General features: G+C 51.6%; 1 protein-coding gene across 15 annotated transcripts; it reads right to left on the bottom strand.

Annotated features, from left to right (window-relative positions):
• Positions 1 to 897: 897 nt before the first annotated feature.
• Positions 898 to 26,443, bottom strand: SH3GLB2 (SH3 domain containing GRB2 like, endophilin B2). 15 transcript variants are annotated; one of them, XM_060300324.2, is made up of 15 exons: positions 24,126 to 24,255; positions 23,396 to 23,512; positions 21,860 to 22,001; positions 20,903 to 21,031; positions 7,906 to 8,039; positions 7,553 to 7,645; positions 5,958 to 6,131; positions 5,380 to 5,442; positions 4,100 to 4,249; positions 3,669 to 3,692; positions 3,062 to 3,151; positions 2,626 to 2,726; positions 2,347 to 2,361; positions 1,983 to 2,223; positions 1,394 to 1,649 (listed from the first exon to the last, which is right to left on the bottom strand). In XM_060300324.2, exons 1-15 carry the CDS (start codon positions 24,177 to 24,179, stop codon positions 1,542 to 1,544), a joined length of 1,635 nt encoding a protein of 544 aa, XP_060156307.1. In that variant the 5' UTR covers positions 24,180 to 24,255; the 3' UTR covers positions 1,394 to 1,541. The 15 variants fall into 15 exon arrangements, with proteins under 15 accessions (XP_060156318.1, XP_060156307.1, XP_060156309.1 ...); XM_060300326.2 differs by lacking the exons at positions 23,396 to 23,512; positions 24,126 to 24,255 and adding an exon at positions 26,238 to 26,443; XM_060300327.2 differs by lacking the exon at positions 20,903 to 21,031 and having other exon boundaries at positions 24,126 to 24,299.

The raw sequence follows: 26,443 nt of genomic DNA, 5'->3' as shown, positions 1-26,443 counted from the left end.
TGGTGTTGGGGGTGCTGGGTGGGCGCTCAGATTCCGCCCCCCCCGACCCCTACCACGCATCTCCACTTACAGCTGGCTGAGCTCACCACCGGCTAGAGCCTTCCTTGAAGCTCTGCTCCTGTTTATAGCTCTGTGCCTCCCCCTCCCTTCAGAAGGCCCGCCAGTGGGGCCTACCAGCCTCCAGCCTCTAGCCTCCTTGGGACCTAATCGCAGAGTTCTGGGCCCGGCTACAGGCCTTAATCTAAAACTGGCTTGTAGCCCAGAGCTACCACTTGAAGTTTCTGGAACCAGACTGACCTGGGCTAGAGTCCCTGCGTGGCCACTTGGCCAGTTATGGAACGTTGCGGAGGTGACTTTCTGATCTCTTCTTCCCTCATCTGCGAGGACGACACGAGAATACACGTGAACGTGCTTGGCTCAGTGCCGGGCCCCTGGGAAGCACCGTCAGCCGGCAATTACTCGAGCTTAAACTATCGTGCAAATTTTACAGTCCCCTCTACCCGATTTTAGGCAAGTCTTTCTTAGGAATAAAACATCTATTATGCAGCTTCCTGGGACTTCCCTGGTGGTCCAGTGGTTAGGACCCTGCGCTTCCACTGCAGGGGGCCTGGGTTCAACCCCTGGCTGGGGAACTAAGATCCTGCAAGCTGCACGGCGTGGCCCAAACAACCCCCCCCGCCCCCCCCCCAAAAAAAAAACGTAATTATGCAGCTGCAGTAGGAGAACAGCACTCCCTCCTGAGCAGCACAGGCAGCGTGGGAGGAAGGGAGGTACTGGCTTTGCCCTAAGAGCTCTCCCTCCCTCTGCCCTAGTGCTTCTGGGAGGGGTGGTGCAGATGTGAAGTCTCCCCTTTCCCACCTGTGAGGCCCGCGACCCGACCGGAGCCCAGGCAACATGCACATGAAGGATGGTTTATTATTTGTCACTGGCTAGAGAGCAAGCAGACAGGCAGAGTAAAAAGATCAGTTAAAAAGTGAGTGTGGAGAGGTGCAGGCTGCAGCCACCATACTTGGCTTGAGCTGTATGAGGGGAAGGGTAGCACCGGGGAGATGCCGCTCCATGGCCCAGGCTCCCCTCTGCTCCAGCTCATCCAGAGGGGACGAATCCGGTCCTCAGGCCTCCACACACCTGCCTGCCTTTCCCCCTTTGCTGCTTTTGGCAACTAAAAGGCAGGAGCTCCCTCCCCCAGGGTGCGCCCCAGGGCTTTCTCAGGCCTTCTGCACTGACCCCCACGGGCCTAGGCGCTGAGTGCAGCTGCTGCAGCCAGGCCCTCCCTCCTTAGCAGGAGCCGGGAGGGCTGGGACGCTCAGAGATGCAGGCAGGGGCGTGGGGGGGGAATCTCCAGAAGCAGGGCTGGGGGAGGGGCCGGGATCATTCAGCTTCTGGGGCCCCTCGCAGCTGGAGGACCAGGGGCGGGATGGGATGGGGTTACTTTCCGCACCCTGAGCAGCTGGGTCACCAACAGACAAGACAAGTGGCAGGGCTGCACCCATCCTCTCCTGCCCAGGCCAGAATGGGCAGGGGCCTGGGAGGGGGCCTGCTTAGCTAAGCAGTTCCAAGTAGGTGACAGGGACCTTGCCCTTCTTGTTGCCTCTCTCGCCAATGAGCCAGTCAGGGTCCATGCCAGGCAGGCTGTAGACAGTGATGAGCTGGGGAGGGCGGAGAAGGAGGGTCACGCCCCGGCCAGGCAGAACTGGCCCCAGCCCTAAGGGGGAACAGACTTGCGGTCTCCCCTGATACATAGGAAACGACACCTCCTGAGCTGCTCACCTCCTCAGCTGCTCTACAGAGACAGATCAGAGAGGCTGCTTCCTCAGAGCTGGAGCCGTCTCTGCCTACCCGACCGGCCCCAGCTCTACCCGCAGGGCCACTCGGAGGCTGGAAGCCCGCGGTGCAGGGTCTGCAGGCCCCATGCCCCCAGCTCCAGTTTCCCGGCGCCCGTGAGCCGGCCCTCCCCCCGTCCTCGTGGCCCCCAGGCCTACCTCGTCAGCCAGCAGGGCCAGCTCGCTGCTGTCGGCCGCCTCGTAGTCATAGAGGACCCGGGCCTTCCGGGTCCCGCTGGCGGGAGGCGCCACCTCCTCCAGGTGGAGAGCGGCCTCCCCCGGAGGAGCCAGGCTGGCCACAGAGGGCCCCCCAGGCATAGTGGCCGCGGCGGTGGTGGGCGAGGTGCTGCTGAGGGGCGGGGAAGCGGGCTCTGTGGTACCCACGAAGGTGCCTGGAAATCTGGAGAGGAGAGCGGGGGCACACCTCAGCAGCCGGGAGCCACACACCCCCAGGAATCCCGTGTGCCCCGCCAAACACCAGCTAGGTCCACGGCTGCGGAGGCGAGGAGACCCCGCTACTTACATGGCTCCCTGGGAGCTGGCGGCATGAAAGGAAGAGGGAAACGGGGAATGTGAGATGCTCCCGCCATCCCCGCCACCCCCCACCCCACACAGTCTCAAGAAACCGCGCCAGAGGTCCCCAAGGCCAGCCACCTCGCTGTCATTGTGAGAGGGTGCCCGGGCCCAGAGAGCAGTGTGATGTCCCACCACAGTTGGCAGCCCTCCACCCCGCCCTGGGTGTCACGGGGCTTTCCGAGCTTGGGGCGGTCGGGGCTGGGAGCCAGGGGACCCCGGTGGGCACCTGCCCAGCTGTTTCTGTAGGTCCAGCATGTGGCGGTAGCACTGGGCATAGTAAGTGGTCTGAGACTCAACGAACTCATGGAGGCAGCGAAGGTGGTTCACCTGCGGGGAAGACGCCCATGGCTGACGGGGGGGATGCGAGGGGCCAAAACATCCCATTCCCCATCCTGTCCTCTGCAGACCCTGGCCCGGCATTCTGATGTCTTCTGCCCAGGCCACTTGCTCCCTGGGGTTGGAGGGAGGTACCCACCCTTTGGGACCTGCTCTGCCGAGGCTGAATCCCATCCTTACAGACTGCGGGCTCAAGCACACCCTTCCCCACCTGCCTTCGAGATCCAGGTTCACTCGCTGCCTCAATATGGACTAGTTTCATGGGGACACAAGGGGCGGCAAGAAGACGGTGGACGACAGAAGGAGGAAACGGGGGCAGGACTCACGTGCGTGCTACTGATTCCCTCCAGCAGGAGCCGGGTCACTTCTGCCTGCCGGTCAAACTCTGTCTGGGCCACTCGGAGCTCCTGCTCAGCCTGGGAAGGGTGGAGCATGAGCGCGAGAACAAGAACAGCCCCCCAGTTTCCCTCCCACCGCCTTCTCCCGCGCCCCTGAAGCCGCCCCGGAGCGGCCTCCTCTTCCCTTCTGTGGCAGCTGTCACTTCCCCCCGGGGATGCAGACATCGGTGGCAGGAGTGCACTTCCCACCCCTGACTTCAGGCCTGAAGCCCTGACCACTGGAGGAGCCCCGCTTGGACCCCACCCCCTCCTGAGGCCAGTTCCTGGACAAGCAGACAGAGCCTCGGGCGCCCTGCCTTGGCCTTTCATATTCATTTGCCCATCTGACGCCATCACGCATCAGGGACAAATCCAACCAACAGTTGCCTCTGGAGGGCCCACTGTATGCAACAGGGCAGAGTGACAACCCCTACCGTGGCCCCAGAGAGTGAGGGCAGAGCCCAGAACTAGAAACAGACCTGCCCCTGACGGCAGCAGGTGAGCCTGGACTCCCGTTGCCCACCCCCTGCAGCCTCTTCCCTGAGCCCCGACTTACCTTGTCCACCTCATCATTCCAGAGCTGCGGAGACCACAAGAGGACAGGTCAGCGGGGGAGGGAGGGGGGCACCGGTCAGCAGGGGAGGGGAGGACGGCTGAACCCCAGAGCCCAGGCCCTGCCCCAGCTCCCTGAGACCCCAACCTCTCCCCAACTCCCTCCCCACAGCCCAACGAGGGGCTGAGGCTGGGGTGAGGCCTGGTGTGAAAGGGGGGGCTCCGATATCATAGTCCGTCTAGTCCCACATGCCACATGCGGGGAGGGGGGACAGCCAGCTGGGGAGTCCTACTTGGGTTTCTCCTACAGTGCCAGTCCCCAGGCTCTGACTGGGGTCTCAAGGGAGATTGAGTGTCCCGCACCCCACCCTGACACTTGGCTAAGGCTGGTGGGCTGGGAGGCAGGACTGTGTGACCCTGGACCAGTCACTGAACCTTTCTGTCCTTCGGCAGAGAAAGGCAGCCTCGTGCCCGAGTCACACTGGGGTTCAAAGGCACAAGGAAAAAACAGGGCCGTCTCCACCCTCCTGGATACTCCTCTTTCCACTCGGCCCAGGAAGGGGGGCGGGAAGTGTCATCCAGAGTCTAAAGAAGAAAGACCCCCCTCCCCCCCCCACGGCTTAGGAGACCCATTTCTCCTGCCCGCTGCTACCCTACGATGTGACCTGAAATGCGGAAAGCAAAACAAGGCCAGCCCTTGGACAGATGTGTCCCACCTCAGTGCCGTTTAGCAAATCACAACACGGGAAGCAACCTCCACGTGGACACACGTCGGAGACCCAGCCACAGGGGCCCGGTGGACTACACTGTGGTTCACGCCCCCGAGGACAAATGACTGCACACAGCAACATGCTTATGACAGATGGAGAAGAGCCAGAGGGTCTTTGCAGAAGGTTGTCACCCGTCGGGGGGTGGGGTGGGGGTGGTGGAAGGGACAGAGAGAGAGAGGCAGAGAAAGACACAGTGGTGGTTTCGACAGGCATGATGGGATAGGTGTGATCTGCCTATTTCCCAAACTAAACAGTAAATACCACAAATCTCAACAGAGCTGTAGGAAGAAAAGACACCAAGACATTCAACGTCCTCCTGATCCAGCCCCGCCCATCCGACCTCCAGAGTCCCCGCCCCCGCCCCGCCCTCACGCTCAGCTTCAGGCCAGCTCGGGACACGCGCTGTTCTCCAACCTCTGGGCCTCGGGCCCAGGCGGCTCCTTCCCCCACCCAGCTGTGCCCTCCCACCCTCCCTGTTCAGTCTCAAGCACTTCCACGACACCTAGCAGATGTGCTATGGAGGCAGCTGGATGGACAGCGCCGTCCCTGTCTCCCATGACCCCGTGGCAGGCCAGGCCCAGACCTCCTCCCTCTCCTCCGGGCCGCACGGCCGGTCGCTCCGGGACGGTGAGTGTGGGAGGGGGCGGTGCCTGCTTTGGGGGGGTCGGGGCTGGGCAGACTCTCAGGTGCCCTGGAGGTGGGGCCGCTGCCGCCCCAAGTGCACCGGGCTGTGCCGCGCAGTGGGCCAGGCTCACCTTCAGCGCTGGGCAGGGAGAAGCAAGGCCGGCAACACGGGCACAGGGCACAGGGCAGAGGCGGGTGGACAGGACTTGCCTGACCAGGGGCGCGGCCCCTGCCTGCCCCTCTGGCTCCAGTTCGCTGCACATCAGGCCCAGGCCCGAGTGTGGGAGGGGAGGGGGAGCGGGGCGGGGCAGGGGCGCTTACCGCGGAGGCGCTGGCCGAGAGAATGTAATTACGAGGTCTAGTCTCCTGAAAGTCAGGCACCGTCTGGCGGGGAACAGAGTTCATGGGGGGAGGGGGTCATGCGGGGCCGGGGCCGGGCCGGAAGGCTGCCCTAGACCCTCCCATGGGAGATGCCAGGAGCCCCCGACCCCACGGACAGGAGGATACAGACAAATACAACACGGAGCCCCCCGTTTCTCCCCAAGCCAACCACCTGCGGAGGAGGCGGGCCGAGGCGAGTCCAGACCAAGGTTAAGTGGGTGGACATGCCTGCCATCAGGGCCCTTACCTGGGGCAAGCCACAGACGGGTCCAGCCCCTGGCCCGGCGGCCACGGACCCTCGTCCCCAGGCCCCGGCCTCACTCAGATGCCCCAACTAGACCCACCGTCCTCCCAACAAAGCCCGCCCCACCCAGCTCTCTCCGTCCAGAACCTCCGCACACCACGTCTCTCGCTCCTGCAGCAAGGACCAGGCCCCTCTCCCCACAACGAGGATGGACAGACGGATGCATGGATGGACACAGTGACAGGCTTTCAACATTTGCAAAAAGCTGACTCACAGGCTCCAATGCCTGGCGTCCCCCCGAAGCAGAGGCTACACATGGTAGAGCCTCCAGTGGGGAGACCAGCTGCTTGCAAAACGCCCCGAGGACGTCCCCGGCCGACCAAGGCCGAGATGGGCAAACCAGAAGCAGCACAGCACGTGGGATAGGTATACTCACATCTCCCTCACACTGAGCCAAGTTACCCAAAGCAGAACAGAAAGGAACAAAAACAAAAGAGTTAGTGAGTCCACAGCGCAGGCGGGAGCAGGCCCCTGGGGTCACACAACCCTGCCCTCTGAAAGGAGTCCTGACACGTGTGTGTGTGTGTGTGTGTGTGTGTGTGTGTGTGTGTGTGTGTGTGTGTGTGTGTTGAGAGGGGTAGGAAGGACGGGGTGCACTGCTGGGCTGGAGTCCTCTGGGATGCTGTATCTGGGCTGCCAGGGCCCAGCTCGGGACGGGGTGTCCTGCCCAAGCCAAAGACTCTGGGCCAACCAACTGGAGGGGAGGTCGTGCCGTCCCAGTAACTAAGGAAGGGCTCCCCTGCCTGGCTGATGTAGGAAGAGCTTGTCCTGGCCAAGTTACTCCAGAGAGGTGGTCCACCCCTGAGTGGCGGGGAGACTGTCCTGTCCAGGTGACTTAGACAGACATAGGTCATCCTGCCCAAGCCAACAAGACTCCAGTGGCTGAGCCCCTGCCTCCAGTTTGGACCCCACATAATTGGATGAGCCGGGACCTTGCCCACGGCTCTCGCCAGATGCACTGCCCAGGCTCCGCGGCCCCAGGTGGCCACACTGAGGGAGGGGAACGTGAGAAGGGCTGGAGGCTGGAACTCTCAGGGGAGCGGGGAGCCCAGGCCGGATGTTTCCACGGCGTGCCCTGGACCCGACCTGGGGATTCCCTCCTCAGGGCGTGAGGTGGCCTTTCGGGCCCTGCACCCCAAGCAGCCTGGCCACCCTCAGGCCCAGCTCTCCCAACCCTAGCCTAGCTCTGGTCAAAGTGTCCCACACTGTGTCCCATCGGCCTGGCTGAACAGGCCTCCGTGAGCCGAGAGTGAAGGGGGAGCGCAGACAGCCCAGGCCCTACCCAGTGCCGTGGGGCTCCCAGAGGGCCCCTCAGACACGCCCCTGGGCAGGCGGGTGGTCCAGCTCCGGGGCCCTCCGCACCACCACAGGGGAGCCTGAGCACAGGGCACCCTGCGACCAGCGCTGGAGCAGCAGGTGGGGGAGTTAGTAGGGGGAGCCATGCCCGGGCAGAGCCGGGAACAGAGCCGAGCACCCAGGGAGGGCAGGGCAGGGGCATGCAAGAAGCCAACTGGCTGTCGGTCTGGGGAGGCTGAGGGCCGCCCTGAGCCCAGGTCGGGGCACTGCTGGTCCGCCCACCCCATCAACTTCTGCCCTGGGTCCCAGGGCTCTGGGCCGCCAGGGGTCCGTTGCAGGTGGGGCAGAGAGGTGTGACCTGAAGTGGTCAGCCCAGAGCAGCAGCCCCCAGCCAGGCCTCTCCAGGCAGGGACAGGGGAGAGAAGTCATACCAAACACCAGGTCCCTTCACCCCCTCCTTGGCTCCAACCAGGACCGGTGGGGGGGGGGGCAGGAGGCCGGCACGACACCTACCGTGGCTTTGGCTTCTGCAGCCTTGGCCTTCTTCAGCCGTGCTTTGCAGGCATCCAGGTCCAGACGCCGGTTATGGAGGAGCCGCCTCTCCTTCTGAGGGGGTGGGAACAGGGAACAGTGAGACCTGGGCAGCCCTGGGAGACCCCTGGCCCTGGCAGGACCAGCCCCCAGGACCATCTGGTCAAGACGGGGAAACTGAGGCCTGGACGGGGGGAGTCATCCACTCCAGGCCACTCAGTCCACAAGAGCCATGTCTGGGGAGGTCCCAGGAGTGCTGGGTCCCAGCATGGGCTCAGCAGCTATGAGGAGGGCTGCCACCATCACCAGGAAGCAAGTGGCCCCAGGCCCCTCACCGAAATCGTCTTCCAGTCCCCTTCCAGGAAGGTGCGCAGGGGTGTAAGGAAGCCGATGGAGGCCATGTGGATAAAATCCCTCTCTGCGGCTCCCAGGCGCTTTTCTGCTTCTGCCACCTTGATCAGTGTCTTTCCTGAGAAACAAAGTGGAGGGGTGAGGAAGAGGGTCGGGCTCAGGCCGCTCTGACCCCCAGGAAGTAGGAGAGAGCTCAGAGAGAGATGTTCTGAGAGGCAAGAGCAGAATGGCTGGCCTGGGAAGATGTGGAAAATACATATCCATATACCTATCGACAAATGAACAGTGGGACGCCCGGAGAGCAGAATGCTACACAGCCATTAAAAAGATGTGTGTGGGGGGCAGGGGGGACTTCCAGAATGACAGGGTAAGGAGCTCAGCAAATCCTCTCCCCAAAAAGCAATAATAAAACTACACACAGGGACTTCCTTGGTGATCCAATGGTTAAGACTCCACGCTTCAACTGCAGGGGGCCCAGGTTCAATCCCTGGTCGGGGAACTAGATCCTGTATGCTATGCAGTGCAGCCCAAAATAAAATAAAATTTTAAAAAAAGAATATCCTTTTAAAAAAACCACAACTGGACACAGTTCTCAAAAACAACGATTTCTGGACTCTGGAAGTTAACCTAAGGCAAATAACAAATTGAGAAGCATTTATTCCAGAACTTTTGGACCTTGGTAAAAACAATGGAGCCTGTGGCTTTTTGGCCTGGGGGTACTCCCATCTCCTCAAGCTCTGTGGTGCTGTAGCTCTAGCAGGGTGGGGCAAGCCCTGAGGGGGCTGACTTGATTTGGGCTGGAACACAGAAGAACCCATGGGACAGGACCACAAACAATAGTGATCTCAATGGCAAATAATCAGGAACATCACAGCTAACATGAAGCTGGAATACTGGTTGGAACAAGCAACAGAGCTGCCGGAAATTTAACAGGAGATCTGGGAAATGAGATAGTCATAGTGGGCCTTGATGAAATCCAGATATCTCTGGGGGTCTGGAAGGCTATGCGTGTGTATAGCACACTTGGGAGAGATGGGAGAGTACCCCAGCCATCAACTCATTCCTGGCTAGTGGGATGCTTTGCACATTCACAAACTAAAAGCTGGGCAGACATGTAAATTGCTTGAACTTTGAGTGTGTTCCCCAGCCCACTCATAGATTCATCAGTAAAGCCTTAATGGTGCAAGATGTTTAAGCACAACCTCTGATTAATCATTGGCTGACCACTAACATATGCTGACCTGGAAGAAACCCCTAGGAAGCTAGGCTTAAAAATAAAAAGGATAATTTAAAAAGAAAAGCAAGTAGACATCAGTAGCTGCATACTGCAGAGAACACAGACTCTAAACAGTTAGCTCAGGCAAGTCTCTAAAGAAACAAACAAACAGCAGTAATAACTGAACAAAAATTACAAGACATGCAAAGAAATAGGAAAGTACAGACAGTACACAGGGAAAGAAAAGCAATCAACAGACACTATCTCCAAGGAGGCCCAGATATTAGACCTAGCAGACCAAGACTTCTAAGCAGCTATTACAAATAAGTGAAAAAACAAAACAAAACCCTGACGGTGGGGAGGGACAAATTAGGGTTATGGGATTAAACTACTATATATGTAATAGATAAACAACAAGGATATAGGGACTTCCCTGGTGGCGCAGTGCTTAAGAATCCTCCTGACAATTTAGGGGACACAGGTTCAATCCCTGGTCTGGAAAGATCCCACATGCTACGGAGCAACTAGGCCCATGTGCCACAACTACTGAGCCTGCGCTCTAGACCCCACGAGCCACAACTACTGAGCCCACATGCCACAACTACTGAAGCCCGTGTGCCTAGAACCCATGCTCCGCAACAAGAGAAGCAACCTCGATAAGAAGCCGGTGCATTGCAACAAAGAGTAGCCCCTCTCTCCACAACTAGGGAAAGCCCACGTGCAGCAATGAAGGCCCAACATAGCCAAAAATAAATAAATGAATAAGTTTATTAAAAAATAAAAAAGAATCCACCTGCCAAGGCAGAGGACACAGGTTCGAACCCTGGTCTGGGAAAATCCCACATGCCACAGAACAACTAAGCCCATGTGCTACAACTACTGAGCCTGTGCTCTAGAGCCTGCGAGCCACAACTACTGAGCCTGCATGCCACAACTACTGAAGCCCATGCACCTAGAGCCAGTGCTCCGCAACAAAGAGAAGCCACTGCAATGAGAAGCCCACACACCACAACGAAGAGCAGCCCCCACTCGCTGCAACTAAAGAAAGCCCGTGCACAGCAATGAAGACCCAACACAGCCAAAAATAAATTTTTTAAAAAAAGGATATACTGTATAGTGCAGGGAATTATAGCCATTATCTTGTAATAACCTATAATGGAATATAATCTGCAAAAATACTAAATCACTATGCTGTACACCAGAAACACATATTATAAATCAACTATACTTTAATTAAAAAATAAAAAACCTAATAGAAGCAATGTTTAAAGATTTAAGGAAAGTATGATCACAATGACTTCTCAAATAAGGAATGTCAATAAAGAAATTAAAACTATAAAAAAGAAATGAAAATTCTAGAGTTGAAAAGTATAACAACTGATAAGAAAAAATCACTAGAAGGGTTCAACAGCAGATTTGAACTGGCTTCTTATCAGAAACAAGGGAGGCCAGATAGTGAGAGGATATATTCAAAGTGATGAAAAAACTCTCATCCAAGAATTTTATATACAGCAAAACTGTCTTCCAAAAGTGAACACAAAATAAAGACATTCCCAGATAAACAAAGGCTAAAAGAATTCATTGCTGGCAGACCTACCATAGAAGAAATACTTCAGGTTAAAGTGAAATGACACTAGATGGTAACCTGAATCTACATAAGGAAATACAAAGCAGCAGTAAAGGTAATTATATAGGCACATATAAAAGACGATATAAACCTTTTTCTCTTTTCTTAATTGATTTCAAAGACAACTACATAAAACAATAATTATAAAACTGTGTTGTTGAGATATAATGTGTATGACAATAATAGCACAAAGGAAGAGGGCGAGAAGGGAGTTATACTGGAGCAAAGTGTCTATATTTTACTGGAATTCAGTTAGTATTACTCCAAAGTAGATTGTGTTAAGTTAAAATGCATATTGTAATTTAAATTGTAAAACCACTAAGACGGACTTCTCTGGTGGTCCAGTGGGTAAGACTCCACACTCCCAATGCAGGGGATATGGGTTTGATCCTTGGTCAGGGATCTAGATCCTGCATGCATGTCGCAACTAAGAAACCCACATACTGCAACTAAAGATCCTACATGCTGCAATGAAGATCCTGAATGCTGCAACTAAGACCTGGCACAGCCAAAATAAATATAAATAAATATATTTTATAAAAACCCACTAAGAAAGATATTTAAAGTAAAAAAAAAAAGCAACAAAGAAATTAGAATATTATACTAGAAAATATCTATTTAACTCAAAAGAAGGCAGTAACAGAGGATCAAACAAAAAACACCTGAGATACAGGGAGACAATAACGAAATGGCAATCCGACCACATCAACAATTACATTAAATGTAAATGGATTAAACACTCCAATCAAAAGGTAAAGACTGTCAGATTGGATTTTTTTAAAAAAGATTCAAATATATGCTCTCTATAAGAGACATACCTTAGATTTAAAGACATAAGTATGGTGAAAATAAAAGGACAGAAAAAGATACATGCCCCTGTTTGCATATAACAATATGAGAATAGGAGTGACCATAAGAGAACAGGAGTGGCCATACTACTATCAGATAAGCAGACTTTAAGACCAAAAAATGTTAACTAGAGACAAAGAGTAGTATTTTACAACGATAGAAGGGCCAATTCATCAGGGAGATATATAATTATAAACATACAGACCTAACAACACAGCTCCAAAATACATGAAGCAAACACTGACAGAATAAAGACAGAAATACTTCAACAGAAATAATTGGAGACTTTAATACTCTCAATAAAGGATGGGGCAATAAGACAAAATCAACAAGGATATAGAAGATAAACAACACTATCAACCAAGATGGCCTGACAACACTACCCTACAACATAAAGTACAATATCTAAGTGAACATGAAACATCCTCCAGTAGATACCACACACTATAGGCCATAAACAAGTCTTAACACATTTAAAAGGATTAAAATTATGCAAAGCATGTTTTCTGACCACAGCGACATTAAATTAGAAATCAACAACAGAAGGAAACTTGGAAAATCCATAAATATCAGGAAATTAACCACCACCCTGCTGGTGGGATGTAAAATCACACAGCCACTTTGGAAAACAGTCTGGCAATTTCTTAAAAGGTTGGTGGTCCAGTGGTTAGGACTCTGCACTTTCACTGCCGAGGGCCAGGGTTCAATCCCCGGTTGCGGAACTAAGATCCTGAAAGCTGCACAGCACAGCCAAAAATAAAATTAAATTTAAAAAAAAATGTTAAACATAAATTTACCATATGACTCAGCAATTCCACTCCTAGGTATATACCCAGTAGAAGTGAAGACATACATCCTCACAAAAGTTCATATGCAACTGTTTAAAGCAAAACAACCCAAATGTCTCTCAAATGGTAAGTGGACAAAGAAAATGAGATCAGCCCATACAGTGGAACACTCTTCAACAGTAAGAAGGAATAAAATCCTAAAACACATTATAACATGGATGAACCTCAAAGACAAAGAAGCCACGTGCAAAAAACAACATATCGCTTGATTCCATTTATATGAAATATTCAGAAAAGGCAAATTTACAGAGACAAAACCACATTGGGATTTCCCTGGTGGTCCAGTGGTTAAGAATCCACCTTCCAATGCAGGGAACTTGGGTTCGATCCCTGGTCGGGGAACTAAGATCCCACGTGCCGCGGGGCAACTAAGCCCGTGTGCTGCAACCACTGAGCCCACGCACTCTAGAGCCCATGTGCCACAACTAGAGAGCTCACATGCCGCAACTACTGAGCCCACGCACTCTGGAGCCTGTATGCCACGCAAGTAGAGAGAAGCCTGTGTGCCGCAATGAAAGATCCCGCATGCAGCCAAATAAATAAATAAATTTATAAAAAAACGACAAAAACAACAACGAAAAATAACAAAGCCACATTAGTTGTCTGGGGGTGGGCGTGGGACTGACTATAAGTAGACACAAGTTACTTTTTTGCAGGTGATGGAAATGTTCTTTAAATTGGATTGGGGGAGTCACCCAAGTCCAGGAAGCACAGAAAGTCTCATACAGGATAAACCCAAGGAGAAATACACCAAGACACATAGTAGTCAAACTGACAAAAATAAAGACAAAGAGAAATATGAAAAGCAACAAATAACATACAAGGGAATCCCTGTAAGACTATCAGCTGATTTTTCAGCAGAAACTCTGCAGGCCAGAAAGGAGTGGCACAATATATTTAAAGTGATGAAAAGGAAAAACCTACAAACAAGAATACTCTACCCAGGGCTTCCCTGGTGGCGCAGTGGTTGAGAGTCCGCCTGCGATGCAGGGGACACGGGTTCATGCCCTGGTCCGGGAAGATCCCATATGCCGCGGAGCGGCTGGGCCCGTGAGCCATGGCCGCTGAGCCTGCGCGTCCGGAGCCTGTGCTCCTCAACGGGAGAGGCCACAATAGTGAGAGGCCCGCGTACCGCAAAAAAAAAAAAAAAAAAAAAAGGAATACTCTACCCAGTAAGGCTCTCGTTCAGATTTGATGAAGAAATCAAAAGCTTTACAGACAAGCAAAAGCTAAAATAATTCAACAGCACCAAGCCAGCTTTACAATAAATGCTAAAGGAACTTCCCTAAGCGAAAAAGAAAAGGCCACAACTAGAAACAAGAAAATTATGAAATGGGAAAGCTCACCAGTACAGGTGAACATACAGTAAAGGTAGGAAATCATCCACACACAAACGGGATATCAAGACCAGTAACTGTGAGAGAAGGAGAGCACAAGTGCAGGACAGCTGAAATGCATTTGAAATTAAGAGATCAGCAACTTAAAACAATCATGTAGTTATACAGACTGCTATATCAAAACCTCATGGTAATCGCAAATGAGAAATTTATAACAGATACACACATGAAAAAGAAAAAGGATTCCAAACACAACACTAAAGATAGTCATCAGCGACTTCCCCAGTGGGCCAGTGGTAAAGAATCCACCTTCCAATGCAGGGGACACAGGTTCAATCCCTGGTCGGGGAACTAAGATCCCACGTGCCATGGGGCAACTAAGCCCGCACGCCGCAGCTACTGAGCTCACGCACCTCAATGGGAGAGCCTGCGTGCTGCAAACTACACAGCCCACGCACTCTGGAGCCCACGCACCACAACTACAGAGCCCACGTGCCCAGGAGCCCACGTGCCACAACTAGAGAGAAGCCCACATGCTGCAACGAAGAGCCCACGTGCCACACTGAAAGATCCTTCGTGCCGCAACTAAGACCCGACGCAGCCAAATAAATAAATATTTAAAAAAATGTTTAATCCATCTATCCTAAACCCTTAAAAAATAAAGTCATCAAATCACAAGAAAGGAGGAAAGAAAAGAGGAAAGGAAGAAAAAAGACCTACAAAAACAAATCCAAAACAATTAACAAAATGGCAATAAGGGACTTCCCTGGTGGCACAGTGGTTAAGAATCCACCTGCCAATGCAGGGGACACGGGTTTGAGCCCTGGTCCGGGGAGATCCCACATGCCACGGAGCAACTAAGCCTGTGCACCACAACTACTGAGCCTGTGCTCTAGAGCCTGTGAGCCACAACTACCGAGCCTGAGAGCCACAATGACTGAAGCCCGATGCCTAGAGCCCGTGCTCCACAAGAGAAGCCACTGCAACAAGAAGCCTGTGCACCGCAACAAAGAGTAGCCGCCTCTCGCCGCAACTAGAGAAAGCCCACACACAGCAACAAAGACCCAACACAGCCAATAAATAAATAAATTAATTAAAATAAATAAATGTATAAAAAAATGGCAATAAGAACATACACATTGATGATTACCTTAAACGTAAACAGATTAAATGCTCCAACCAAAAGACACAAATTGGCTGAATGGATACAAAAACAAGACACAAGACCCATATATATGTTGTCTACAAGAGACCCATTTCCTTTTTTTTTGGTTGTGCCGTCCAGCATGTGCGATCTTAGTTCCCCGACCAGGGATCGAACCTGCGCCCCCTGCATTGGAAGCACAGAGTCTTAACCACTGGACAGCCAGGGAAGTCCCAGACAAAACAGACTTTAAAATAAAGCTACAAGAGACAAAGAAGCACACTACATAATGATCAAGGGATCAATCCAAGAAGAAGGTATAGCAATTATAAATATACATGCATCCAACACAGGAGCACCTCGATATATACGGCAAATGTTAACAGATGTAAAAAGAGAAATCGACAGTAAACAATAATATGGGTCTACTTAAACACCCCACTTACATCAATGAACAGTTCATCCAGACAGAAAATCAATAAGGAAACACAGGCCTTAGATGACACATTAGACCAGATGGACTTAATTGTTATTTGTAGAGCTTTCCATCCAAAAGCAGCAGAATACACATTCTTTTCAAGTGTACATGGAACATTCTCCAGGATAGATCACATGCTGGACCACAAAGCAAGTTTTGGTAAATTTAAGAAAACTGAAATCATATCAAGTATCTTTTTTGACCACAATGCTATGAGATTAGCAATCAAGTCCAAGAAAAAAACTGCAAAAAACACAAACACGTGGAGGGTAAACAATGTGCTACTAAACAACCAATGGCTCACCAAAGAAATCAAAGATGAGGGACTTCCCTGGTGGTCCAGTGATTAAGACTCTGCACTCCCAATGCAGGGGGCCCAGGTTCGATACCTGGTCAGGGAACTAGATCCCGCATGCCGCAACTAAAGGAGCCCGCACGTTGCAACTAAAAGATCCCGCATGCCGCAACTAGGACCTAGCGCAGACAAATAAATAAATAAATTAATTAATTAATAAAAAAAGAAATCAAAGATGAAATTAAAAAATACCTAGAAGGAAATGAAAACACTATGCCAAAACCTATGGGACACAGCAAAAGCAGTTCTAAGAGGCAAGTTTATAGTGATACAAGCTTACCTCAGGAAGCAAGAAAAATCTCAAATAAACAACCAAACCTTACACCTAAAGCAACTAGAAAATGAAGAACAAACAAACCTAAAGTTAGTAGGAAAGAAATCATAAAGAACAGAGCATAAATAAATAAATTAGAGACTAAGAAAACAACAGAAAAGATAGATGAAACTAAAAGCTGGTTCTTTGAAAAGATAAACAAAATTGATAAATCTTTAGCCAGGCTCATCAAGAAAAAAAGGGAGAGGACCCAAATCAGTAATATTAGAAATGAAAAGGAAGAAGCTGCAACCAACACCACAGAAGTACAAAGGACTGTAAGAAACTACTACAAGCAACTATATGCTACTAAAATGGACAACCTAGAAGAAACGTACAAATTCTTAAAAAGGTACAATCTCCCAAGACTGAACCAGGAAGAAAGAGGAAATATGAACAGACCAATTACAAGTACTGAACTACAATTTCTGATTTAAAAACTTCCAACAAACAAAAGTCCAGATGGACCAGATGGCTTCACAGGAAAATTCTATCAAATGTTTAAAGAACAGTTAACACCTATCCTTCTGAAACTATTCCAAAAATTGCAGAGGCAGGAACCAAACTCATTCTATGAGACCACCATCACCCTGATACCAAATACCGACAAAGATACCACACAAAAAAGAAAATTACAGGCCAATGTCACTGAAGAACATAGACACAAAAATCCTCAACAAAATACTAGCAAATTGAATCCAATAATACATTAAAAGGATCATACACCATTACCAAGTGGGATTTTTCTTCCTTTTTTTTTCAATATTTATTTATTTATATTGGCTGCGCCAGGTCTTAGTTGCAGCACGTGGGCTCTCAGTTGCAATGTGTGGGCTCCTTAGTTGTGGTGTGCGGACTTCTTAGTTGCAGCATGCGGACTCTTAGTTGCAGCATGCATGCAGGATCTAGTTCCTTGACCAGGGATCGAACCTGGGCACCCTGCATTGGGAGCGTCGAGTCCTACCCACTGGACCACCAGGGAAGTCCCTGTAAGGATTTTTCAATGTCCGTAAAACAATCAGTGTGATATACCACATTAACAAATTGAAGAATAAAAACCATATGATCATCTCAATAGATGCAGAAAAAGCTTTTGATAAAATTCAACATCCATTTATGATAAAAACACTCCAGAAAGTGGGCATAGAGGGAACCTACCTCAACATAATAAAGGCCATATATGACAAACCCACAGCTAACAGCATACTCAATGGTAACAAACTAAAAGCATTTTCTCTAAGATCAGGAACAAGACAAAAGATGTCCACTCATGCCACTTTTATTTAACATAGTTTTGGAAGTCCTAGGCACAGCAATCAGAGAAGAAAAAGAAATAAAAGAATACAAATTGGAAAAGAAGAAGTAAAACTCTCACTGTTTGCAGATGACATGATACTGTACATAGAAAATCCTAAAGATGCCACCAGAAAACTACTAGAGCTAATCTAGAGTGAATTCGATAAAGTTGCAGGATACAAAATTAATAAACAGAAATCTGTTGCATTTCTATACACTAACAATGAAAGACCAGAGAGAGAAATTAAAAAGAATAAAAATACCTAGGAATAAAACTACCTAAGGAGGACTTTCCTGGTGGCGCAGTGGTTAGGAATCCGCCTGCTAATGCAGGGGACATGGGTTCGAGCTCTGGTCTGGGAAGATCCCACATGCCGCGGAACAACTAAGCCTGTGCGTCATAACTGCTGAGCCTGCGCTCTGGAGCCCACGAGCCACAACTACTGAGCCCACGTGCCACAACTAACGAAGCCCGCGTGCCTGGAGCCCGTGCTCCGCAACAAGAGAAGCCATCACAATGAAGAGCAGCCACAACTAGAGGAAGCCTGTGCACAACAGCAAAGACCCAATGCAGCCAAAAAAAAAAAGATAAATAAATAAATTTATTTTTCTAAAAAAAAACCTATCTAAGGAAGCAAAAGAACTGTACTCTGAAAATTATAAGATGCTGATAAAAGAAATGGAAGATGAGGGAATTCCCTGGTGGTCCAGTGGTTAGGAACTAAGATCCCACAAGCCATGCGGCACAGCCAAAAAAAAAACACCCAAAGATGACACAAACAGATGGAAAGATATACTGTGTTCTTGGATTGGAAGAATCAGTATTCTCAAAATGACTATACTATCCAAGGCAACCTACAGATTCAGTGCAATCCTTATCAAATTACCAATGGCATTTTTCACAGAACTAGAACAAAAAATTTTTAAATTTGTATGGAAACACAAAAGACCCTGAATAGCCAAAGCAATCTTGAGAAAGAAAAATGGAGCTGGAGGAATCAGGTTCCCTGACTTCAGACTATACTACAAAGCTACAGTAATCAAAACAGTATGGTACTGGCACAAAAACAGAAATATAGACCAATGGAACAGGACAGAAAGCCTAGAAATAAACCCATGCACCTACAGTCAATTACTCTACGACAATGGAGGCAAGAATATACAATGGAGAAAAGACAATCTCTTCAGTAAGTGGTGCTGAGCAAACTGGACAGCTAAATTAAAAGAATGAAATTAGAAATTCTCTAACACCATGCACAAAAATAAACTCAAAATGGAATAAAGAACTAAATGTAAGACCAGATACTATAAAACTTCTAGAGGGGGACTTCCCTGGTGGCACAGTGGTTAAGAATCTGCCTGCCAATGCAGGAGACACGGGTTCGAGCCCTGGTCGGGGATGATCCCACATGCCACGGGGCAACTAAGCGCACGTGCCACAGCTACTGAGCCTGTGCTCTAGAGCCCACAAGCTACAACTACTGACCCTGTGTGCCACAACTACTGAAGCCTGCGCACCTAGAGCCCATGCTCCACAGCAAGAGAAGCCACTGCAATGATAAGCCTGTGCACCGGAAGGAAGAGTGGCTCCCGCTCACCACAACTGGAGAAAGCCTGCGCACAACAACGAAGACCCAACGCAGCCAAAAATATATATAAAAAACAAACAAACAAAAACTCCTAGAGGAAAACATAGGCAGGACACTCTTTGACATAAATTGCAGCAGTATCTTTTTGGATCCGTCTCTTGGAGTAATGGAAACAAGAACAAAAATAAACAAATGGGAATTAAACTTAAAAGCTTTTGCTTAGCAAAGGAAACCAAACCAAAGGAAACAAAACGAAAAGACAACTACAAGATGGGAGAAAATATTTGCAAACGATGCAACTGACAAGGGATTAACCTCCAAAATATACAAACAGCTCATACAGCTCAATATCAGAAAAACAAGCAACCCAATCAAAAAATGGGCAGAAGATCTAAATAGACACTTCTCCAAAGAAGACATATAGATGGCCAAAAGGTACATGAAAAGATGCTCAACATCGCTAATTTTTACAGAAATGCAAATCAAAACTACAGTGAGGTATCTCCTCACACCAGTCAGAATTACTATCATCAAAAAGTCTACATATAATAAATGCTGGAGAGGGTGTGCAGAAAAGGGAACCCTCCTACACGGTTGGTGGGAATGTAAACTGGTGCAGCCACAATGGAGAACAGTATGGAGGTTCCTTTAAAAAGTAAAAACAGAGCTACCATATGATCCTGCAATCCCACTCCTGGGTATATATCCAGAGAAAACCATAATTGGAAAAGCTATATGCACCCCAATGTTCACTGCAGCACTATTCACAATAGCCAAGACATTGAGGCAACCTAAATGTCGATCAACAGGTGAATGGATAAAGAAGATGTGGTATATAGATACAATGGAATATTACTCGGCCATAAAAAGAATGAAATAATGCCATTTACAGCAACATGGACACAACTAGAGATTATCATACTAAGTGAAGTTAAGCCAGACAGAGAAACACAAATATCATATGATACCACATATATGTGGAATCTTAAAAAATGATACAAATGAACTAATTTACAAGACAGAAACAGACTCAGAGACACAGAAAACAAACTTATGGTTACCAAAGGGGAAAGGGGGGGTGGGAGGAGGGACAAATTAGGAGGTTGGGATTAACATATACACACTACTGTATATAAAATAGATAACCAACAAGACCCACTGTATAGCACTGGGAACTACACTCAATATTTTGTAATAACCTAAAAGTGAAGTATTTGAAAAGGAATATATATTTATGTTGTGTGTGTGTGTGTGTATAACTGAATCACTGTGCTGTACACTTGAAGCTAACACGATATTGTAAATCAACTATACTTCAATTAAAAAATTAATTAAATAAAATTTCAAAAACACAAATTGGATTGGGGGATGTTTGTTCAATTCTGTAAATTCACTAAAAACCATCAAATTACACACTTAAAACAGGTGTACTTTATAGTGTATAAATTGTACCTAGATAAAACTTTAAAAATAAAGCTTGAGGTGACTCTATAAGTGCTGTGAACAGCTTATCTGTAGTGCAATGCCAAGTTTAAAAATCAGGTTGCAGAACAGTACACATAACATGATCCCATTGAAAAATACACACGAACCAAACCTGGGTAAGGGAGGCTTCAATTTTTTTGTTCGTTTTTTGGCTGCACTGTGCGGCATGCGGGATCTTAGTTCCCCGACCGGGGATCAAACCCGTGCCCACAGCACTGGGAGCGCAGTCTTAAGCACTGGACCACCAGGGAAGTCCCGGGAGGCTTCTATATTTTACTCTATTTTCATCTCCATTGATTGAGGTGTTTACAAGCAGAATGAATCCAGGTATCATGTGCGCAAATTAAAAAAGGAAGGAAGAGAAGAAAGGAAGGAGAGAAGGGAGGGAAGAAGATTCGTGCCAGAGACCGTGACCCCCGACCCTGGCTGTGAGGACTGGCTCACCGTAGGGCGTGGTGGGCCCCAGCTCACTGGCCGCCTCTGCCATGTACTGAGCCAGCAGTTCCCCGTTGGTGACCCTCGAGGGCACCTTCCTGTCCAGCTTCTCATACAGGAACTCCTCCACTCGGGCACCTGCGGGGAGACGGCAGCCAAAGCCACAGGGCTCTTCGGTAGGAGCCCAAGGATGAAAGCCGTGGTGACAGAAACAGATCCAGACCAGGGCCTGCCCACAGGGGCGTCCAGCCTGGGGACTTCCAGAATACTCTCTTGCTGATTCTCAACTGTGTGAGACTGGCACTTGACCCCGCGAAGCCCTCACTCTAGAGAGGAAGAAGCCACGGCCCAGACACGTGAAATGCCTGCCCGAGGTCACACAGCTGAAGGCAAGTGCTACCCCTTCCTGCCCCACAGCTTCTCCCTCCTTACACTATGGACTTGCAGGGCATAACACACACGTGGGCAATGCCCTGGCCTGGCCCCAGAAAGCTCCAGCACACTCACTCAGCTAACCGCAGACATACAGGCAGACAAGTCCCACGACCCCAGGCCAGCCAGCCCCTCTCTTCCCACAGGTTCTCCTGAAGCTGCGTCTGCCTGCACCACGCTGCGTGTGACTCTCGGCAAGTCCTCTTTCATCCCTGAGCCTCGCTGCCTTCCCTCCAGTGACCTGGCTCCCGTTTCTCCTGCCTCTTCTCCCAACTGTGTTTTAGTGTCCAGGCACTTCTTCAACTCCTCTGTGCGACACTTAGCATTTCCACTGTCCCAGAGAGTGCATCCTGGAGCCCAACACTGAGTCTGCTGTTTTCTTTAAGTGGGACCCCCCCAAAACAGCAGCCTTAAGCCCCAAGAGTCTAACCTAAATCCCACCTGCCGCCCAGGCCCACCTGCACGGTCTCAGCAGCTGGGGCTCCTGCCCGCTGCTTCCCGCCCCGAGCCCGGGGCCGGCCCGTGTCCACTCACTGGGGTTGGGTTGCAGCAACACCTCTGTCTGCCTCAGGATTTTCTCCGTCCAGTTCTTGGTGCTGTCTGCCCGGGCCAGAAGGTTCTCAAACTGGGCATCAAGCTCGGTCTTCTCGGCCTGGCCGAATTTCTCCTCTGTGAACTGTGGGGAGAGCACCCAGGGCGGAGGGCTCAGAAAGGGGGACGGAAGGAGCACCCCTGCCCCGCCCATCTACTCCTCCCACCTGGCTGGAACTCAGGCCCCAAGGTCAAGAAACTTGCTCTGCCCCTGACCTGCTCTGTGACCTTGACCAAGGTGCAACCTTGCCCTGGGCCTCAGTTTGTTCCTCTGTGAAATGAGGTGGTTGGACCGGAGTTTGGGGATCATGGCTCCTTTTGGAAATCCAATGAAAGATACAGACTCCCTCTCCCCAAAAAAGCACATCAAAATCAGACATACAGCTTAGGGTGTAAGGAACCCTTGGGAGCCTACCACTAAGGGTCCCCCCAGCCTGACTCTGAAGGAAAGCACTTGGTTACAAGTGCTCAGGGAACAAAAGGGGCACAGAGCAAGGTCTGGGGTTATCAGGATGTTCCAGGGGCAGCTGGGAGCCACGGGAAGGGGATACCAAGGGAGGGAGTCAGAGGAACCCAGGTTCCAGAATCAGAGGGACTTGATTCAAGTCTCAGTCTGATGAGCTGTGTGACCTTGGGCAAGTGGCTTTGCCTCTCTGAGCATCAGTTTCCTAAGCTGAAAATGGTAATAATAAGTAGTAGCATCTCCCTCATAGGTTGTAAGAATGAAATAAAAAAGATGTGGATAAGACATGAAGGCTAGGATCTGGCCGGCAGGCAGTGCTCAGTGTAAGAGCTGATGCTGTTAAGAGCTGATGCACAGAGAGATGGCTGGGAAGGAAGGGGAATGCGGAGGGGGGGGAGGATGGCCACATGGCTGGCCTCCGGTTGCCTGGAGTGGTAGATGGGGAACAGCGCCAGCTCATCAGAGCCAACTGCTGGGCACACCCAGGGCCCAGAAAGCTCGGCAGCCCTGCTCCAAGGCCAGGAAAGGACCAGGATGTCACAAGGGTCCCCCTTCAGAGCTGGCAGAAACCATGGGGGCCACCTAAGAAAAACCAGAAACCGGCCCAAGTCCTGGCCTCTCTGATCTCAAAGGCCCCGTCCAGCCAAGGGGAGGTCACAGGCAAACAGCAAAGGGGTGAAGACCTGCAGGAGTAGATCAGCCCTGACAACAACAGACACTGCCCTCAGGCCGGCCAAGTTTCCCATTTCACAGAAGATGCCGCTGAGACTGAGTAAGAGGCAGGCTGTGCTGGAGTCACATAGGCTGGGGGTGTGGAGGCCCTTCCCAGATGACTAGGCAGCGGTGAGGCATCCAGAGGCCAAGGACAGGTCCAGCTGCAAGGGGCAGGAGGCACCTCCGGTGGTCAGGCTGCCCTCTCGGGCTGCTCCAGCTCGGCAGCCATCAATTATGCATGGGGGCTTGGGTTTCCCTCTGCAGAGCTGGGTGTGCCAGGGTTAGAGCCTGAGGCTCCTCACCTGGGAACCAGCTGCTCCTGGCCTCCTCCCGGTCTCCCGACTCCTCTTCTTCGTCACATTCCCCAAGCTGGGGCCTCCCCGAGCCAGGTCCTGAAGAGGCCTCACCTCACCCAGACCCTTCAGGGGTTAGCATTACCCCATTTTGCAGATGAGAAAATCGAGGGTCAGAGGCAAAGTCACCTCTCTGGTCCTCAGTTTCCCCCCGGAGGACGGGGATAACAGGACCTATCTCACAGAATATTTGGAAGGTGCTTAGTTTCGTGGTCAGCACACAGTATAGGCCTGATAAACGTCAGCTGGCGTCATCATCATCATTAATAAAAGGTCTCCCTCAGGTCCCTCCGTGGCCCTCAGGAGCCACCTAGGGACATCCTTACCCTGCTGGCACCAGCCAGTATGATTCAGGCGATTGTGTCACCCTCAGTGTGCACCTGAGCATCTCCCCTTCTTACCAAGGTTAATGGCAGCACTCCCCGCCGTGCCACCTGGCCACCCGTCCCTCACACCACACACCCACCCAGGTTCAAAGTCCCACCGGGCTTTCCCAACATCTTGGGCATCCTTCCCACGTTCACCGCTGCCTGCTTGGCTCGGATGAGAACGAGGCCACAGCCTCCCTGGCTTTTATTATCATTACTCCTACCACTGCTATTAGTAATACTGCAATTACTACCAACAGCATTAGTACTAGCACTTCCACTGCCCACTCCCACCCCCACTGGCATCTTACCCAAACATGCCTTAGGTTTTCCTGTCTCGGTGCCCTTAGCTGGGCTGTTCCCATCACCTGGACCAACTCGGCAAACCCCTCCTGACCTTCAAGGCACAGTTCGGGGACTGAGAAGCCATCCTAGAATCTCCCACGCAAAAGGGATCTGGCCTCCGGATTCTCATCCCAGGGCCAAGGTCCAGTTCCCTACCGGATGGGGATGAGGTGAGGCTCCTAGAAGTGTCCTCAACACATGGAGGGGCTGAGCGCTTACCCAGCATGTCGTGCGTAGGTAGGTGGCACCCACGCAGAGGAGCTGCCCACACATTAATAATAAACCACCCCCATCCCTCCTGGCTGACTCCTACTCCAGGGCAGACTGGCCTCAGGAGGGTCCCCTGAGTGCGCTCTCCTGCCCAGGTGACATTTCAAGCCCTTCTCTCTTCTGGCTGCCACCCTGCCCCATCCCTGCCAAGAGGAAGGGCCCCGGCTTCAGAGGCTGCTCCCTGCAAGATGGCAGCAGCAGGGGGTGGGCGTGCAGGGCCAGAGAAAGCCTCTATTTATAAAGCTCCCAGCTCCCTCCTCCACTCTGGAGGCGGGGGCCTGGGCGCTGGCTCCCACTCCAGTATGGGCGAACCAGTGGGCCTGCCCACCCCCAGGAGAAAAGAGGCCACAGGGACCAAGCTTCCCCATACCCCAGGCTCTGCAGGCCTGGCCAGGTCAGGTGCTAGGGCCCCAAAGTAGCAGGAAACTGGCAGATCAGGTTCTTCCCAGATGTGGGAGATAAAGTGGTTGCCATACCGACACTGGGGAGAATTCCCTACCTTCTGAATGGACAGGGGCTGGCCAATGAACTCCAGGCTGCTAGCATCCCCACTAGGGCTGGGGTCCACGGCAGGGCTTCGAACACAGAGCAGCAAACCCTCTCTGGGGCGCAAATCCTCAACGGGACACTGTGCTTTCTAGTAAACATGGGCGTGTGGGCTTCTAAGAGACTGGGGCTGGGCTCCTCCAGAGAACCAACAACCAGGGCAAGGACAAACAACAGAATCTGTTCCCAGAGCGCTGTGACGGGCCAAGCCCCAAGGCAGCAGCCACCCTGGGAGGCAGACTGGTGCGACCCCTGATTGACAGAAGGGAACACGGAGGCTCCGAGACTTGCCTAACGTCACATGCTGCACAGCTGCAATACTAACCACGTTACACCAAGAATGACTTGCCTTTAGTGAGCATGTTCACGGGGAACGCCTGGGACACTCACATCCATGCTGGGAGGGAGGGACTGCTAAGGCCATTTTTCAGACTGAAAAACTGTGGCCCAGAGAGGTGAAGCCCCCGTCTTCAAAGTCACTAGAGGGGCCTCCACACCCACAGCTGACTCCCGGTCTTCACTATTACACTCAGCTGCTTCTGTTTTTTTCCCTTGTCCCCAAATGGATAGGACTTGTTCTAATCCCAGCATCACCCACTGTACAGCTTCCCAAGGAGGGCACCCAGCCAGCCCCCGGGGCCTGGGGAAATAAGAGAAACAGGCCTCCCACGGAGCAGAAAGTAAATAACCCCAGCCCTCCTGGCTTCCGGACTATCGAATTGTGTAAAAGGGACCTGAGGGAATCAGTACCACCAGTCCATGGCACAGGTGCGGAGACTGAGGCTCAGAGAAGGGGTCAGGGCGGGTGCACGAGTCCTTAGGCCTGAAACTCAGGCCTCCAAACGCCTGCCGGGAGTCAGAGTCACCGCTGGGCAAGGGCAAGGAGACAGGAACCGCCTGGGGCCCTCTGCCCTCCTCAGCGGAGCCCCCCACCGGGGGCGGGGCGGGCGCCAGGACAGCGGGACTACGCGGCCGGCGGGTCGAAATGGTGGAGGCTGACACCTCCCCCGCGGCAGCAGGGCCGAGGCAGGCCCGGCTCACTCCCCAGGCCTGGGCCACGCTGAGGGTGCGGCCAGTGTGGCCGGCCGCCCCGGGCTCTTTCTCTCTACTGGGCACCGCAAAAGGAGGAGGGGCTGGGGGGGCGGCTAGGGCGACTCCGCAGCGGGTAAGGAGCGGCGGCCGCGAGGGCCTTCTCCCGCGGCCCCGGGCTCTGCTGCAGGGGTGCCCGCCGGCCGCGCGGGGCCCAGGGTGTACGGCCTCACCTGCACGGCCCGGGTGAAGAAGATGCCCGCGTCCGACGCCAGCTTCTTCATGTTGAAGTCCATGGCGCTCCGCACGGCCGGCCACGTCCGGCCCGTGCGCCGCCCGTCAGCCCCCGGCCCGCCGCCGCCAGCCCGCACCGCGCCCACCTGCTGCCGGTGCTCTGGCCCTTAGCGCGCCCCCCTGGCCCAGCCCCAGCCGCCTCCGT

Source organism: Globicephala melas, chromosome 6 (assembly GCF_963455315.2).
Source record: "Globicephala melas chromosome 6, mGloMel1.2, whole genome shotgun sequence".
In the NCBI taxonomy this organism is placed as follows: domain Eukaryota; kingdom Metazoa; phylum Chordata; class Mammalia; order Artiodactyla; family Delphinidae; genus Globicephala; species Globicephala melas.
This window is presented reverse-complemented; position numbering and strand designations above follow the sequence as displayed.

Excerpts from the sequence above, each read along its gene's own strand:
- SH3GLB2 (XM_060300324.2), bottom strand. The coding sequence starts at position 24,179 with ATGGGAACAGCCCAGCTAAGGGCACCGAGACAGGAAAACCTAAGGCAT. Across the intron at positions 5,443-5,957 it reads GACGCCAGGCATTGGAGCCT|ACGGTGCCTGACTTTCAGGA; the intron begins GTGAGTCAGCTT and ends GTTCCCCGCCAG. Across the intron at positions 2,727-3,061 it reads AGGGAATCAGTAGCACGCAC|GTGAACCACCTTCGCTGCCT; the intron begins GTGAGTCCTGCC and ends TCTTCCCCGCAG.